General features: G+C 42.5%; 1 protein-coding gene across 2 annotated transcripts in view; it reads left to right on the top strand.

Annotated features, from left to right (window-relative positions):
* The first annotated feature begins 7465 nt into the window (after positions 1 to 7465).
* LAMA3 (laminin subunit alpha 3) overlaps positions 7466 to 17171 on the top strand; it is a 233763-nt gene continuing 224057 nt past the window's right edge. For both annotated transcript variants that reach the window (XM_061170276.1, XM_061170275.1), the window contains exon 1: positions 7466 to 7817. In XM_061170276.1, the coding sequence (XP_061026259.1) occupies positions 7530 to 7817 (288 nt within the window). In that variant the 5' untranslated portion in view covers positions 7466 to 7529. The remainder of the gene's footprint in view (positions 7818 to 17171) is intronic.

Here is a 17171-nt window from a genome sequence, read left to right as displayed (position 1 = left end):
GCAGGGTAGAGACATGATCAAATTTACATTCTAGTAACAGCACTGCCCAAAGGAAATTTCTGCAGTGATGAAAATGTTCTATAATCTTCTCTGTTTAATATGGTAACCACTAACCACATGCGGTTATTGAGCACTTGAAATGCAGCCAGTGTACTGAGGAACTAAATTTTTAATTTTTAAACTTAAATTTAGATAGCCACATGTAGCCCTTGGCTACCATATTGGACATGTCAGCTTCAGAAAAATCCCTCTGGCAGCAGTGTGGAGGATGGATTGGATGTGGACAAGACTGGACGGAGTTGGAAGACTGTAACAACTCAGGTGGGAAAAATGTGGTCTTGAATTAAGGCTGGGGCTATGGAAATACAGTTGAGGCAACCAAATTGAGAACTATTTAGGAAATGAAATGGACAGAATTTGGTATCTTATTTGACAGGAGGGAGCAGCCCTGATCATGAGAAGAAGATGGGTACTCAAGAGTAGGGACAAATAAGTACACTTAGGAGGATAAGGCCAAATCCAGAGTCTGTGGAGCAGTAGGAAGTTGGGCAACACCTTGATCTGGCACATAATGCTGGTCTTCCACTGTTATGCCAAATAGATTGTAAGAGAGAGAGACTGGAGGCAGCGAGAGCAGCAGGGTAGCTGCTCTTGGCGTGGTTGAGCGTGGTCTGGATGAAGGTAGAGATAGCAGGAGGGGAGATAAATAAGTGAATTCAGGTGAATGGTAACCAATGTCATGTAAACATAAAGGATCATGGGAAAAGAATAATCAATGAGAAAGCCATGTTTTCCAGTCTGATAGAGGAAAGAAAAGGGAAAAGTGAATTAATGATTGTTAAGCATCTATTGATTAGCGCTATGGTATATACGTTCACAAAAATTTTTCTCTGGGATACTAGACAAATTGGTGTTATCACTGAAGGAAATGGATCGGCCAAGAAGGGGGCATGTTGGTAGGTTCCACTGCATATATTTTGAAAATGAGGTATATCCTAAGTGGAAGATCTTTTTCTGCGTATGTTTGTTGAGGAGGTGAGAAAAGACAATTAAGGATGTCTAAACAGTAGGATTAAAAAAATTATGAACAGTTTTAAGATATTTCTTTGATAGTGGGTAGTTTCAAGGTAATAGATCTGATACTATTTTATTTGCTGGCCCACATAAATGGAAATAGCTAAAAGGACTTTGACCTTCAGAGTTAATAGGAAAATACTTTAAAGAATGCTAAGCATAATAGAGTGCAAGCAACAGGCAACAACTAAACCAAACAGGCGTTTAATGTTATTGGTCCAGCTAAACCCAAGTGAACCGAGTTCAATATTCCAACATAATTTTAAAATAAAACAATAAGCCTATTTAGTTTGTGAGATGAGAAAAATGGAGTCATGACCCATGGGATAACTTAGTTGTAAGGGCTTAGTTAGCTTCTTATTTACCATTGAACATTTCATTAGGAGGGTCTTCTTTCTGCTCCCGTATATGTAAAAATATTACAACAATAATAATTCAGGTGTATTAGTTAAGGTAACAGTACTTTAACTTCAGAAAAACCCCCAAATCTTGGTGGCTTAATTTAATGAAAGTCTGTTTCTCATTTATAAGAGTGCAGTGCAGGTGTGTAGGAGGCAGACTCCCACATGGGACCCAGGCTCCTTCCATCCTGTGGTCCTCCACCTCCTAGGGCTTTGGAGCCCTGGGCTTCCAGGCAGGAAAAGAGGTAAAGCGTGATGGATCATGCAAGAGGTTTTTATGGACCACTTCTCACTTTTTCATTGGTTCAGAATCAGTCAAGGACCACACCTAGATGCAAGTCGGGTGGGAAATGTATCCCTGGGGCCACCAGCCACTTCTCAGAACAACTCTACCCTATGGAAGGGGAGAACCGATCCTTGGTGGGCAGCTAGTCATTTTATCCCACCAGACTAGATTATGTTGAGAGTCCCCATGACTCTTTGGTATTTCTTTTCCTCACCTCTTCGTATTATTTACATACCATTGACTCTGTCCCTCTCTCATCTCCTCCCACCTCCTCAGAGCCACGCATGAAGTTCACTCATATTTTCCAGTTGATTTATAGGCCTGACTGTCTAACCAGCTACTCTCAGAATCATCCATGAAGAACGCAGTGTCTGAGATAAGGAAATAGCTTGTGAGTCCCATAAACATCATTCAGTACTCTACTATAAACCTAGAGTAAAAAAGTAGAGAAATGAGCAAGTTGAATCTACATGGACTCTTAACAAGTAAGTATTGTATCATATGATATCACCTATATGTGGAATCTAAAAAAATGATACAAATGAACTTATTTATAAAACAAATAGACTCACAGACATAGAAAACAAACTTATGATTACCAAAGGGGATAGCGGGTAGTGGGGGAGAGATAAATTAGGAGTTTGGGAATAACATAGATACACTATTATATATAAAATAGGTTAACAACAAGGACCTACACATACACCTACCTGTGTATAACACAGGGAATTATACTCAATGTCTTGTAATAACTTATAATGGAAAAGAATCTGTAAAAGAATATATATGTATAACTGAATCACACTGCTGTACACTTGAAACTAACAAAACATTGTAAATTAACTATACTTCAATTAAAAAAAAGTATTGAAGTTAGCACCCCAATTTGTTCTGTGAACTGCTCAGCATTAAAGAGGTGAGAGATTTCAGTGATTATACGGTTACAAAATTACCTATTAACCCTGGGTTCTAGGGCTCAAGTGAAATTAATTCGATCTTGGTAAATTTTGACAGGTATTTACCAACCTGCTGCTCTGTATAAGGTACTCCTATAGAGATCTCAAAGGATACCAAGAAAAAAAATCTTTGGGCCAGCCTCTGACCACAAGAGTTTTCATCTTTTATCGTGAAATAACCTTTTATTGGATCTTTTGGGCAAATTCTTACCAAAATACATGTCTCTGAAGTTAAGTGTTTTTTTTCTTCTTAATTTAATTTTTATTTTATATTGGAGTATAGTTGATTTACAATGTTGTGTTAGTTTCAGGTGTACAGCAAAGTGATGCAGTTATACATATATCCATTCTTTTTCAGATTCTTTTCCCATTTAGGTTGTAATCAACAAGGACCTACTGTATAACACAGGGAACTCTACTCGATATTCTGAGATTCTATCTACATGGCAAAAACTATTGCTGGTCTTCTCTGGGTACCATCATTGGGCTGAGATAGCTCCAATCATTTTTTTATTTAATCCTTGTTGAAGTGAGGTATTTTGGACATGGAAACAAAGGGCAGTATGGCTGAACATTGCCAGTAGTGTTGCCTCCTGTGGTCACAGAGATCATTCAACTGGGTTCAAATCCTTAAACTTAGGGTGACCCAAAAGGAGAAAATGTGAAAATGACTCAAGAGGATAATTTAGAGGCTGCTTTCTAATTTTCACTCAAAATCTCTGCCAGATAAGTTACTTAACCTTCATGTCAAGAGAATGAAGGCTCCATTTCTTAAATCTCCACTTAGCCTGAGCCAGATGATTTAATTGCTCACTACCTTATTTTCACTCATCCACAGAATGAGAATAATAATAATGAGAATAATGGCCCACTTACCTTTCAGGGTTAGCTCTGGGCTGATAGGAGAAAATTTCACTGTAAAGAAAAGGTACTGTTACCTAGGTTTAGCCTTTGTTTTATCCTAGCACTACTGCTTGTAGTAACACACACTTGCGGTGGAAAAAGGAATCCTCCTTAATAACAAATGTATAAAATTACCTGCTCTGCCCAACTGCATATTTCACATAAAGGCCAAATTGGAGTGTGTGTAGCAAGAGCTGGAGAGGAAATTCACGTAATTGGAATGTGAATGCTTCATAGGGCCTTTGGTGGAGCTAACTACCAGGGAGTGCCCTAATGCAACGTACCAGTGTCAAGGTCCCAACCGAAGCTGGGATCTGCCTGCAGTGAGCAGAGACATTGGATACTGAGACTTCGGCTCCACTTTGGTTAACACGGGGGTTTCTGAGCTGAGACGATGAACCAGACACAGGCCATGTGCCACGGGAGCGTCACTACTTTTTACAAGGAGCCATTAGATTAGGGGCCTGGAGCAGGGGCGCCACCACAAAAGGCAGTGGGGGTGTGCTGTAATCCCAGACAGGCACAGTCTGGGCTCTGGACACCATTTTGTGGTAATGAGGACTTGGTCAAGTCCCTTAACCTTGACTTCTGATCTATAAATAAAAGTGGGTGGTGTTAGATCCTTGTTTTCCAAAGCCCAGGGGTCTAGGGGCAATTCCCAGTTTTCAAAATGACCAGTAGAAACCCTGCCTTTATTTAGCGACATAGGTGGATGGAAGCTCACTTTCTCCACTTTGAGCTGGAATGATTAAAGCTCAGCGTGGTCATGCTAATTACTTCATGATAAGCCAAAGCCTATATTGACAGTTATATAGATCTTTGATAACATGGAAAATATTTAAGAAATACAGTTTGTGAAATTCTTTCCAAGCAGGAGGTCATGGGAGAAGAGTAATAAAAGGATATTAATATATATCCTTATATTCTTATATTTTATGATAGAATGGTTGGGTTCCAAAAGATGCTCTTGATCTTTGGGTTTGCAGTGAAGCTGGCCAGTTGGACAGCAGAACTTCCCTCATCGTTTAGTTACCCCTGGTTTTCAGGGGGAGCTCTCGCCAGGCTCTTGTGTGGTATTACAAGAAGCAGTAACACCTTCTGTTTTTCTGTTTTGTTTGTATTCTTTTCACTACTGTTGGTGACCCACCTACTGCTGTTGGTTTAGAACGATGTCATTGTTTTCTCTATGAAGTGATGATACAAGAGGAAAAGTGCAACTTGTTTTTAAAGTGAGACCAAGCCAATGGTAAGGTGTAGTTTAACAATACAATATTAAGAAGAACAGTAATAATAAGCAGGACCCAGGATTTATATAATCCCAGTTCATATTCCTAGGACGACTTGGGAGGGCAGAAGGAAAAGCTGCCATATTGGGGAGGGGGTAGAAAAGAAGGAGAAGGAGAAAATCTATGCTTTCACCTAAAGAAGCATCAGTCATGAGGATAATGTTAGGCCCATCACTGTATTAATGGGACATGATCGAGTCTGACTATGCCCTTGCAAGACGGTGAGTTTACCACCCTTGCGTGTCTACATTCTTGATTCTAGGGAAATTCTTTGCGACAATGGCATGGCAAGTTGCATTTCTATCTTAAGATCTGAAGGACACAGCTATGCATGAATCACTACTGAAGTATTGAGAGGTCAGCCAAACCCCAAATTCACTGTGTTAGTTTGGGTTTGTTTACACCCAACTATGCATATCTGTCGCACCCACCCCTCTAGAGCTAAGTAAACCAATAGCTCCTCTTGTGCTTGGGACACTTCTGCAGCCTTCACACCTCACATGGGCCTCACCCAGGTGGCTTCCCCCCCTGCCCCCCCGAGTCCTCCTAGGAGCATGAACTGAGAATCGGAAGCTATGGGTCCTGCTTATTATTCCTGTTTTTCTTAAAACATGGGCAAGTCATTTAATTTCTTCAAGCATCATCTTTCCCCATGAAAACATAAGAGCCCCATTTTGCCTTAAAAACACAAGTGTGCCTTCTGTTTGCTGCCTCAGTGTTTAAAAGCACTTGCTCATACATTTCTTCATTTAAACTTCAGAGCAGCCTTTCTCCCCTCCCCCAACCAAAGTGTCATTATTCCCATCATATTTCCCGTATCTAGAACCACGGAGGGTCGGTGCTTCCGGGATGTTTGTTTTGGATACATAGCCTTTACAGGGAGAACTTTACTAACAAATATGAACTTTAGATATGTACCTTTTATTTGTTCATCTTTAAAGCTATTCTCAGTGGGCAAACACACCTGTTGTGCCCTGACTTCACAAAGTTATTTTTCAATTGCAATGACGACGTGCAGGCAATGATATTGCATACCTTCTGACTAGGGAGTGTAATAAAACATACCAAAGAGAGATGTTGTCATGTACAATACAGCAATTTGTATGTCATGCTCGTAATTTTTGCCTTTTGGAGCAAAATGCGAAGTTCTATGAGGAAGAAGCGTTGTTGTGAATCCACAGATGGTCAGTTCTGCTGCTGAGGATTCTGACATCAGAACCTCTCAGTGAACAGGCCTGGCAGCGTGGGGAGTTACTGGCTGGGTAGAGAACAGCTACTTCAATGTAGACTTTGTCTTCTTATTTGCCTATTGATAAAATAATTTTGCAATCTTAGCTGTTTGTTGAACGTTTTCCTGCAAATGATCTTGTCCGGAAGGACTTTATAAAAAGAATGTAAAATCTTTCTCACTTTTCTGCAATCTTCTTTCATCAGTTTAGACAGGACCATACCACCTCGGCAGGACTATTCCAGGTAGTGCTGGGCACTCATTCAGTTGCTTTATTAAAATATGAATGTTCTAATTAGGGCAAAGCAGTGTAGGTTCACAACTGGTTAGTTCTCTCTTCTTTCAACTGTTCCCCTTTTATCCCCATCTCAATCTTTGTTCGAGCAGTGCTCTCACACACTCCCTCGTTCTTCCTTCTCCATCTTTCGAAGCTCTAGTCCTTCTTCCTCTGGGGCACTTGTGTCCGTCCTCGCCTGCAGCAATGACACCCCCCTCTAATTGTTAGAGGCCTCTGTGGGCTCCGTTTTGGTGAGGTGTCCTGCTTGCAAGACCAAGCCTCAGCCCTGGGAGGTGGGGGGTTCGCATCCTTTTCCCCAGAGGCCAACGTGACAGCTCGAGTAATACACTCGACGTCTCTGTTCACCTGTAAAATATAGCAGATGGGGCATCTGAAGAATTTCCTCCAAAGTACCTTTACCTCTGGGCACACTACAACTTGCACTAGTGGCTGTCTTTAAATTGTGTACGTTCTGCCACTCCCAGTTCCCCAGAGCTCCTTTGATCCCACACTCAGTACGAGTGTGCAGTGCCATAGGTATCGCTGGCGCTCAGGGTCTGAGAATTGACGGGACTTGTCCTTTGACAACTGAAACTCATCTGGGAAACCACAGTGTCTTTGGTGTAGGTTCTGCAGGCAGTGGCAGTTGCCTCTGCTCTCTCACCCCATTCGCCGCGAGCCTCCTTCCCGCTAGTCCGAGATCCACCGTGAGTCTCTGGAGAAGAGGACTCTCGGATCTCTGCCCCGGCCGTGGGGAGGTGGGGCGGTCCAGGCCCTCGCTTCAGCCGCAGGGGTGGGAGCCGGGGACACGCCTTCCGCCCTCCCAGCCGGCGAAGCCGGCTGCGCGTAGCGCGCTGGCGGAGACAATGTCTGCGGGCCGAGGCCGGGCGCTGTCAGTTCCACATCCGGCGGGTGCCCGCTGCGGCCGCAGCATGTTCCAAACCCGAGGAGCCGCCCCCTCGCCGCGGGCTCCCGGCGCGTGGGGCGCGGGCGCGCCTCCGCCGCCGCCGCCCACACTCGGGCCGCGCTCGCTGGTCGCCGGAGGATCGTCCGCCGGGAACGCGGTGTCCCCGAGCCCCTTCGCCGGCCGCCGAGGCAGGAGGACCGCGCGCGGCGAGATGGCGGCAGCCGGGCGGGCTCGGGGCTGGGCACCGCGGTCAGTGCTGCCACTGCTGCGGCTGCTGCTGCTGCTGCCGCCGCCCGCCGAGTGCGCCACCGCTCGGGACCCCGCGGCCCCGGCGCGGCTCAGCCTGCACCCGCCCTCCTTCAACCTGGCCGAGGCGGCGAGGATTTGGGCCACCGCCACCTGCGGGGAGCGGGAGCCCGGCGGCGCGCGGCCCCGGCCCGAGCTCTACTGCAAGTTGGTGGGGGGACCCACCGTCCCGAGCAGCGGCCATACCATCCAGGTAAGGTCCCAGGTCCCTCCCGGGCGGGCTCCCTCCCCGCGCGGGCCAGCCACCCTGGGCGAAGGGGTCGGGCCCTTTCCCCGCACTCTCGGGACCCGAGGCGGCCGGGAAGGGCTCCCCCAACCCCTGCGCGGGTCGGCGACCCCGGGAGGTGGGCGCGGTGCCCCCCGGGAGTGGTACTGGGGAGCACCGCCTCCGCCGATGCGCCGCTCGGGGCCGGGATGGGTATGCTTTGCCCATCCCGAGGTGAATGTAGGCTGAGGTTAAGTTTGGGCTTGCCCAGGAGAAAGTCCGAAGCTGCGCTCTCGGGATGTATTGAACTGTGGTCCTGTCCTGCCTCCATCACCCAGATAGCGCCTGGCCAGGGCTTGAGCCCCCCTGGGCTTCACCGGCGCCCCTCCTTCGAGGCCCTTCATCTCCCCGACCTTACGCAGAGAAGCTGGTAGCAGTTAGATTCCGTGGTGTATTTAAAGAGAGAACTTTTAGATTGTATCAGTAGTACCACTCCCATCTCACCAGAAAAACGCACCTCACCCCACAGCCTGAAGTGCCACCATCCAGAGCCATTAGGCGCGAGTGGACAGACACGGTGCTGAGTCCATCGGACTCCTACTGCGAACACCTGTGTAAATGCTAGTGTCGCTGGTGCTTCGTCAGCATCTGGGAGTGTGCCAGGTCCTTACACACGAGCCTGGATCAGGTGACCAGGTTAAGAAATGTGCCTACGTCATCATGGAGGACATCTGGACTTGAACCCAGTCCTGACTCCAAATCCTCTTTACACTAAGCCGTCGTTGCCTCCCTCCCTCTCCCGGGAAGTATTGCTGAGGAAATTGTTGCCAGAAGAGGGAGTAATTTTGGAGTTTGGGCTCCAAAAGAGAAAGATTATCATTCTGAGTCTAGGTTAGTCTTTTAGAAGGTCTTTTGACTAAGCACTCCCAAAAATGACAAGTTGTTGAACATGCAGTATATTCTTATGCAATAGATGCTAATTTATTTATAAATTACATGCATGTATGACTTTATTAATTTGTGGGTACTATAAAATATACAAAAATAGAAATAAAAATAATAATGATGAAAATGCTTTTTTCTTTATTAAGAGCCCCAAATAATTTTGCTTTCTCTAAATGTTTTGTGACTGTGTATAACTAGTTATAAACAAATACACAAATGTTACTCATATATATAATTATTTTTGACAGACAAGTGTAGTTTAGCACATATGATATAGCCATTCATAGTTGGTTTTACATTAATACTGGAATTTAGTAGTTGTCATCACTGAAAAAATACCTCAAAAATACGTAAATTCAAATGAGAGAACTGCATTGACTCCTGAGTTCCAGAAACAGCTGCATAATTTACAGAGTCTATTGCAAAATGAAATGGAGCTGCTTGTTCAAATATTATGAATTTCAAGATGTGGGGATGGCAGAGCATTAAACTAAGTGAGGGGTCTTTCTAAGAGTGGGACCCTGTGAGAGTTTCCTAAATTGTGGTACTCATACTTCTGCTCCATCCTCCAATTATTCTAAAAGTTTTTTTTAAGTAGAAACTTGGCCAGTATATGTTCATTTTTCAAGTGGAATTCAGTACTTCCTGATAGGAAGGTGTTGTGTTTTAATGCTATAAACAATAGATTCAAAGTTCACTCTTCGTTTGGAAAAATGTTACAAAATTCTGTTTCCGTGTTTTTAAAATGTGCAAATATAAGAACTTTTAGAGTAACACAGTTCCATCTTTTCAGCAACAAAAGATGACACATTTTCAAACATCTGTTCTTCGAAATGCTCTTTCCAAAGTATGCATTTCTTTAGAACAGTATTTACTTTTTCACACATTTTTAAAACAACACCTTTTCTTTGATGGAACAAAGTACTTCTATTGTTTTGTAAATAGCTATCAGGTAGTATATTACTGGCAGTCATCCAGTAATCATCCCAGCAAAAGTCAGCCAATTTGGAATTTTTGTGAAAAAAAATGTATAACTCATCTTTAAATTTAAGAGGTCTTTAAAGTACTTTTCCATGAGAAAACCAGTGAGCCTGTGTAGTCAAAAGTATTTCATGATCACTCCCCATTTCAGTACAAGGTTTTAACTGTTCTGCTACTTAGGAGAATAGAATCCACATGTCCACTTTGCCAGGTGCACGTACGCTTCGTGTGTCCTGATCAGATGATAGCCTGGTGAAACCTCTCCTCTTCCTTTGAACAGACACTCTTGTCAGCTGCTGACTTGTGGACTGGATGAAGGCCTTTAGGCAATCTGTATATTAAATATTAGAAAAATTGAATTTCTTCACTTTAAGTAAAATAAACAGTTTTAATATTCCCTTCTTGCACCCCACTAGATTGCCTGGCACACCCAACTTTGGAGAGAATTGTTCTAATTGTGGGGAGAGTAAATGTAAGGAGAAGGAAGTTATCGAGGAAATTTTCAGCCGTCTCTTCTCCCCAGATTTGCCTAGAAATGGGCCAACTCTCATTCTCCTCAGCTGGAATTCTTCTTAAGTGTCATAAGTGCCAACTACTGTTTTGGGAAGTCCAGAAAAGTCACGTTTCTTGTTCCGATTGAGTTTCCAGAATAGGTGCTTAAACCTGGATCCACAGGCCTAGATAGAGTAGGAAGTGCCTTTCTGAGCTCACTCAACAGACTGCATTTCTAGGCCAAGGTGTAGCCTGCAGGAAAAGGATGCTATCTGGTGTTTTGCCTTATTCTTTCTCTAAAAATAGGGGGTGAACAAAAGTGCTTTCTGCTTTCACAGTTGAGGGCCTGAGCAGGTGCACTGATTGCTGATGTGAGAGGTTCTTGTGTAATGAGGAGAGAAGCATGTTGGAGACAAGAAGGAGAAGGCAAATTCCAGAAGCTGGGCTGTTAGACACTTGTTCTAGCCCAGTGTTGGCAGCAGCTGGTGTAGACCTGCCTTTCAGAAAAGTGGGTGTGGTGGGAGACGGGTGGAGGAAAGGAAGAGAGATTATGATTAATAATGTGGCTGTACCTGAGTGATAATCATTTTGAATCTGCTCATGTACAGCTCAAGATGGGGAATGGAGAAGAGTTAACAAAAAAAGTTCTACTTCTTTGAACTTTCTAAAAATAAATCTTTGGGAGCCAGCCAGAGTTTAGAATTTCAGGCCAAAAGGATGCAAAAAATGTAAAAAAATGGATAAAAGTCACATCTTAGAAAAAAAAACCAGGGTTTATGGTCCTGATTCTATAATAACAATGCTGATACTTGAACGGTAGCGTGTGTCAACAGGCAGAGCATTTAAAAAGTCTGCATTTTGTTTGTTGGGTGAAAAATGTTTGCTGTGGTTTCTCTGGATTTAAGATTCATTAAATAAGATTTTATATACTTGCTACTGCTCAGGCATTAAGTTTTTGGTGTTTGAGAGCTCTGTGATTCAGGGATCCTATCTGTCTGGTTCACGGCTATCTCTCCAGTGCTGAGCACAAAAGCCTGGAACAGAATAGGTGCTTGGAAAATATTGAATGAAAGGATGGTGGAGTGAAGGTACGGTTGAAGTTAATATAAAGAGTAGACAAGAAAAATATGCAAATTAGTTCTATTCTGATGAAAAGTAATTATAACCGAAATATGTCACAATTTGCACTTTAACTTTAAATGTTTACTTACCTATGGAGTGTAAAGACATTTTTACAGTCGGCCCTCAGTATCCTTGGGTTTCGCATCCACATATTTAACCAACTGTGGGTCAAAAATACTCGGGAGAAAAAAAATCCAGAAAGTTCCCCAAAGCAAAACTTAAATTTGCCCTATGCTGGCAACTATTTACATAGCATTTACACTGTATTAGGTATTATAAGTAATCTGGAGATGATTTAAAGTACGTGGGAGAATGTACGTACATTATATGCAAATACTATGATGCCATTTTATATAAGGGACTCCAGCATCTGCAGATTTTGGTATCTGTAGGGTTCCTGGAGCCAGTCCTTCACAAATACCAAGGGAGGACTGAATTTACTGACATCTGATAGAGGTGATGATAAAATGGAAGTGGAAGGCTGTGTTGAAAATATAACCTTGGGTTTGGTTTAGCTTGACATAAACACTATGCTCACAAGAAATGACATGCACGTATTTACCAAACATATGATCTTTGTTTTTCTTTTTTCTGGCCACGCTGTGCCGCTTGTGGGATCTTAGTCCCCCGACCAGGGATCAAACCCGTGCCCCCTGCAGTGGAAGTGCAGAATTACCACTGGACCGCCAGGGAAGTCCCAGCAAACATATCTTGATTTTGCACATCGACAGTTCAACATATTTGTATATGTTCTTTCAGTGCACTTTGATTTATGCATAAGAATTTGTATTTAACCTAAATGATATTGATAGAGAAGTACACTCACCTGAGTTATGGCTAAGAGCGAGCATGCTTGCCACAAAGCAGTCCCAGTTGTGTGTTTGTGTAACTTGCACTAATAGCCATAAAGGAAACTCAACTTCACTAAGGCTCTGTTTATAGAACTATTGTGAAAGAGAGCCATTTGTTAACTTCAACAAGGGCCTTTTCCTTTGTGATATAGATATGAAAATTTTGGGGAAATCCAAAACATTTACGGTGTCCGTTGATATATTTGTAACAATTATTAATAGAGTTATTTCAAAACTTCAAATGATTACAGTCAGCAATTGAAGGACAAATGATTCTTTTTTTTTAACAAATTTATTTATTTATTTTTGGCTGCGTTGGGCCTTCGTTGCTGCGCACGGGCTTCCTCCAGTTGTAGCAAGTGGGGGCTACTCTACTCTTGGTTGTGGTGCACGGGCTTCTCATTGCGGTGGCTTCTCTTGTTGCGGAGCACGGGCTCTAGGCATGTGGGCTTCAGTAGTTTTGGCACGTGGGCTCAGTAGTTGTGGCTCGGGGGCTCTAGAGCGCAGGCTCAGTAGTTGTGACACACAGGCTTAGTTGCTCCACAGCATGTGGGATCTTCCCGGACCAGAGCTTGAACGCATGTCCCCTGCATTGGCAGGCAGATTCTTAACCACTGCGCCACCAGGGAAGCCCCAAGGCATAATTTAAATACCATAACATGCATCCATTTTAAGTGTGAATTCAATAATTTTTAGAAAGTTTATAGAGTTGTGCAACTATTACTAGAGTCTAGTTTTAGAACATATATATATATAAATCCATTCTGCCAGTCTCTGCTTTTAACTAAGTCTAATCCGTTTACATTTAAAGTGATTACTGATAATGAAGGACTTATTTCTGCCATTTTGCTATTTGTCTTATATATAAGACAAATGTCTTATATATGTCATATATATATGCATTATGTATTTTTTGGTTCCTCAGTTCCTCTATTACTGTTTTCTTCTGTGTTTAATTAATTTTTCTATTGTGTTATTTTGATTTCCTCCTCATTTCCTGTTCTGTTAATTTATTTTTTATTTTTTATTTTTTGGCTGTGCCATGCAGCATGCAGGATCTTAGTTCCCTGACCAGGGATTGAACCTGTGCCCCCTGCAGTGGAAGCTGGAGTCTTAACCACTGGACTGCCAGGGAAGTCCCCTGTAAATTTTTAAAAGTAATTTTCTTAGTGCTTACTCTGAGGATTACAATTAACATCCTAAATTTATAACAATCCAATTAGAGTTGATATCAACTTAATTTCAATAGCATCTAAAACTCTGCTCCTATATAGGTCTGTCCCCCCTTTTATGATGTTATTGTCACAAATTACATCTTTACACATTGTTGCCCCTTAAGATAAAAACATAATTATTGTTCTATGCATTTGTGTTTTAAATCATATAGGAAAAAAAGAGTTACAAACCAAAAATACAATAATGCTGGCTTTTTATTTACCTATGTAGTTACTTGTACTGGTGTTCTGTATTTCTTTGTATGGCTTTGAGTTACTGTCTAATGTCCTTTATTTCAGTTTGAAGAACTACCTTTAACATTTCTTGTAGGGCAGGTCTACTAGCAACAAACTCCTTCAGCTTTTCTTTGGGAATGTCTTAATTTCTCCTTCATTTTTGAAGAATAATTTTACCAGGTATAGAATCCTTGACTGACAGTTTTTTTCTTTCAGCACTTTATCATCTCAGTGCCATCTGGCTTCCATGGTTTCCAGTGAAAAATAGGTTGTTAATCTCATTGAGGATCCGTTATATGTGATAAATTGCTTCTCTCATGTTGCTTTCAAGATTTTCTCTTTGTCTTTTGACAGTTTGTTTATAATGTGTCTCAGTGTGGATCTTTCTGTAGATGACTAGCCTTTTTATGGCCCAATTTTCTTAAAAGACCAGGGAAACTCCTGTGAGGGAAAATACAACATCACCTCACTGTAGATATTATCAAACTACTCTCACTTAGAGATGAAGAACTCTGGCTCTACAATCATGTAGACCTGAGTTTGAATTCTAACTCTACCAGCTCTCTGACCTTGGAAAATTGCAAAATCTCAGTTTTCTCATATATAGAACAGGATTAATAAACCTGTGTATCTCACAGGTTTATTTGGAGGATAAAAGCACTTAGTATTTTTCTTGGCACATAGTGCTCAATAAATGTGTTTTTTCATGGAGAGAAAAAAATTCTTTTTAAGACTTCTAAAGTGGTAAGCTACAAAAATGATTTATCACAATAGTCATTTAAAATTTTTGAGTAAAAAGTTCTTTTAATGATGAAGTGTACAGTGCATTATACACCGAACACATTTGGCATGCTGAATAATCCACAGGCATAAAGACGTTTATAGCCTTCTACAGAATAGCAATGTTGAATTGTTTTGGTAATGTGTTAATAACTAGTTCAGATATTATTTATGTAGGGACTTCATTTATTTATGTACTTTCTGGTACCACAAGATGTTCCAGGGTCACTTTTAATTTTCTTTGCTCCAGCGTTGGAACTAACTACTTTTCCAAAAAGCTCTTTTTTTTTTTTTTTTTTAAATTGAGTGTGGTATGTAGAAACCAAGTCTGGATATGAGGTGTGCTCATTGTTACCGGTGTGTCATTGCTTCTAGACCCTTTCAGGGTACAGAGCTAGGAGTTATATGTATATCTACTAATTCCTATATACATACACATCATATATACACACATTTTTATCAGCTAAACTAACATTTTTGGGGAGGTGTTAATTTTTTAAGGTGAATTTTGGTAGCACTGATACATGCTTCCAGATCATAAATTTATTTCCCGTTGTGATTTAGGCTTTCACGAAACCTGTGTTAACTTTTACTCAACATTCTGGAACCATTTGCCTAGTGAGGAAAAGATTTATTAAATGGTACCTCAGTGGTCTTAGTCAATAGAACTGCCTGTGTTGTGCTGTATACGTGGGCTCCTGGCCAAGGGGGCTGAAAATCCAGCCGGGGCAAGGCTGTATCTGCTCAGAGGCAGGGAGCCTTTTTTCTGCTTCTCAAAAAAGAGCTAGCAGATCCTTGATTAGATCCCTCCTGCCAACAGGGTGGAACCTGCCCTGGGGAGAGCCAACTCATTGAGTCCCACGTGTCCTGCCCGTTTCTCAGTATCATAAGCATATTGTATTCTCTTGGTTTTCCCATCCTAGATGTTTAGAAAATACATGTGGAAGTAATAAATGAATATTAGCTTGAGAGAAATATGGGTTTTAGTTAGATTATCTATGCATATCTTAACTGTGGGGTATAGATGTAATTCTCCATTACTTTCAAGTTGCACTATATACTGTGTGCAGGAGTGATACCAAATTAAGGGGGGCGGGCAGAATGGGGAATAGGGAGAACAGCCTAGTAACCAGGAGACTTGCTCCCCTGTTTTTTTTTTTTTTGGTTCAATAGCTCCCCTGTTTAATGTGGAGTATTAATTTAACACTTAACCGATACCTGGCGCTGTTCTAAAGCCCCTTGCACAAACTTCTTAATCTTCACGACAATTTATAAAGGAGGTACTCTTAGCATACTCAGTGTACAAATGAGGAAACTGAAGCACAGAGAGGTTAAGTGATTTGTTCAGGGTCACGCAGCTAGTACGTGGTAAAGCCAGGTACTCTGGCTGCAGAGTTCATGCTTTTACCTGCTGTGCTATGCTGCCACTGCCGAGCCAACTACTCTTCCCTCAGAGTTCCAGCCAAACTCTGTGCCACCTCCCTAACTCCATTCGTGGCCTTGGAGCCATTGATTTTCATGTCTGTATCCTTATTAATTCATGAGCTTCCTGAGTGTGAGGCCACATTTTCCTGCTGTTTGTCTTCCCCTCGGCAGCTTATCACAGACACTTCATAGATGCTTTTTGGAGAAATGTTCAAAGGGCAACACCATCATAGAATTTTCCTACTAGAGCGACACCTTGATGGAAGTGCTGTTTGACAAAAAAAAAATACCTGACTTTCAACAACCTGCCTTTGGAAGGCAGTTGTGGCCCTGGTGTGTTGAATTTCAAAGTAGTGCCTAATGTAGTGGCAGAGACCAATGACTAGGACTGGGCCACCAGAAGCTGGAAGAGGCAAGGAAGGATCCTTCCTCTACAGGTTTCAGAGGGAAAGGGGCCCTGCCAATGCCTTGATTTCAGACTTTCAGCTTCCAGAAGTGTGAGACAATAACTTTCTGTTGTTCTAAGCCACCCAGTTTGTGGTACTTTGTTACGGCAGCTCAGCTTAGTCCGTTTGGGCTGCCGTAACAAAAAATAGACTGATAGCTTATAAACAACAGAAATTTATTTCTCACAGTTCTGGAGGCTGGGAAATCCAAGGTCAAGGTGTGGGCAGATTCAGTGTCTCGTGAGGACCCACTTCCTGTTCGCTGATTGCTGTTTTTTCACTGTCCGCACAAGGTGGGAGGGGTGAGGGATCTCTCCAGGGCCTCTTTTATAAGGGCACTAATTCCATTCATGTAGGTGGAACCCTCATCCTAAAACCATCATCTAGTGGGTTAGGTCTTAACATATGAATTTGGGGGAGGGACACAGATATTCAGTCCCTAACAGTAGCGTCAGCTTTAAGCCAGATAACCAACCTCTCGGTCAGTCAGCAGTGTTTATTGACCAGCGTGTGAGTTATCTGTGTATGGGAGGGTGGAGGATGGGGGGACTACATGAAGCTCTTGGGTGGTCCTAGGATCTCTGCTTTTGAGACTTTGCAATCTTATATTCAAAATTAGTCCCTGAACAGAATAAGGAGAGCTCTTGGTTGAACAGATATTTGGGGATCACCCATATTGAGAGTCATCCTTAAATATGAAGAACATATCAGTGGGGCATAAAATAAGGATTGCCTAATAACACAGGCGGGGTGGTGGGAGTCTGGGGGCTCTGGACACAGTGAGCTGCACAGAGCCCCGTGGCTGGGTGATTCCTTTACTAGTGAGGGCTCTGGGGGCTGCATCAGGGG

Source organism: Eubalaena glacialis, chromosome 15, assembly GCF_028564815.1.
Source record: "Eubalaena glacialis isolate mEubGla1 chromosome 15, mEubGla1.1.hap2.+ XY, whole genome shotgun sequence".
Lineage (NCBI taxonomy): Eukaryota > Metazoa > Chordata > Mammalia > Artiodactyla > Balaenidae > Eubalaena > Eubalaena glacialis.
This window is presented reverse-complemented; position numbering and strand designations above follow the sequence as displayed.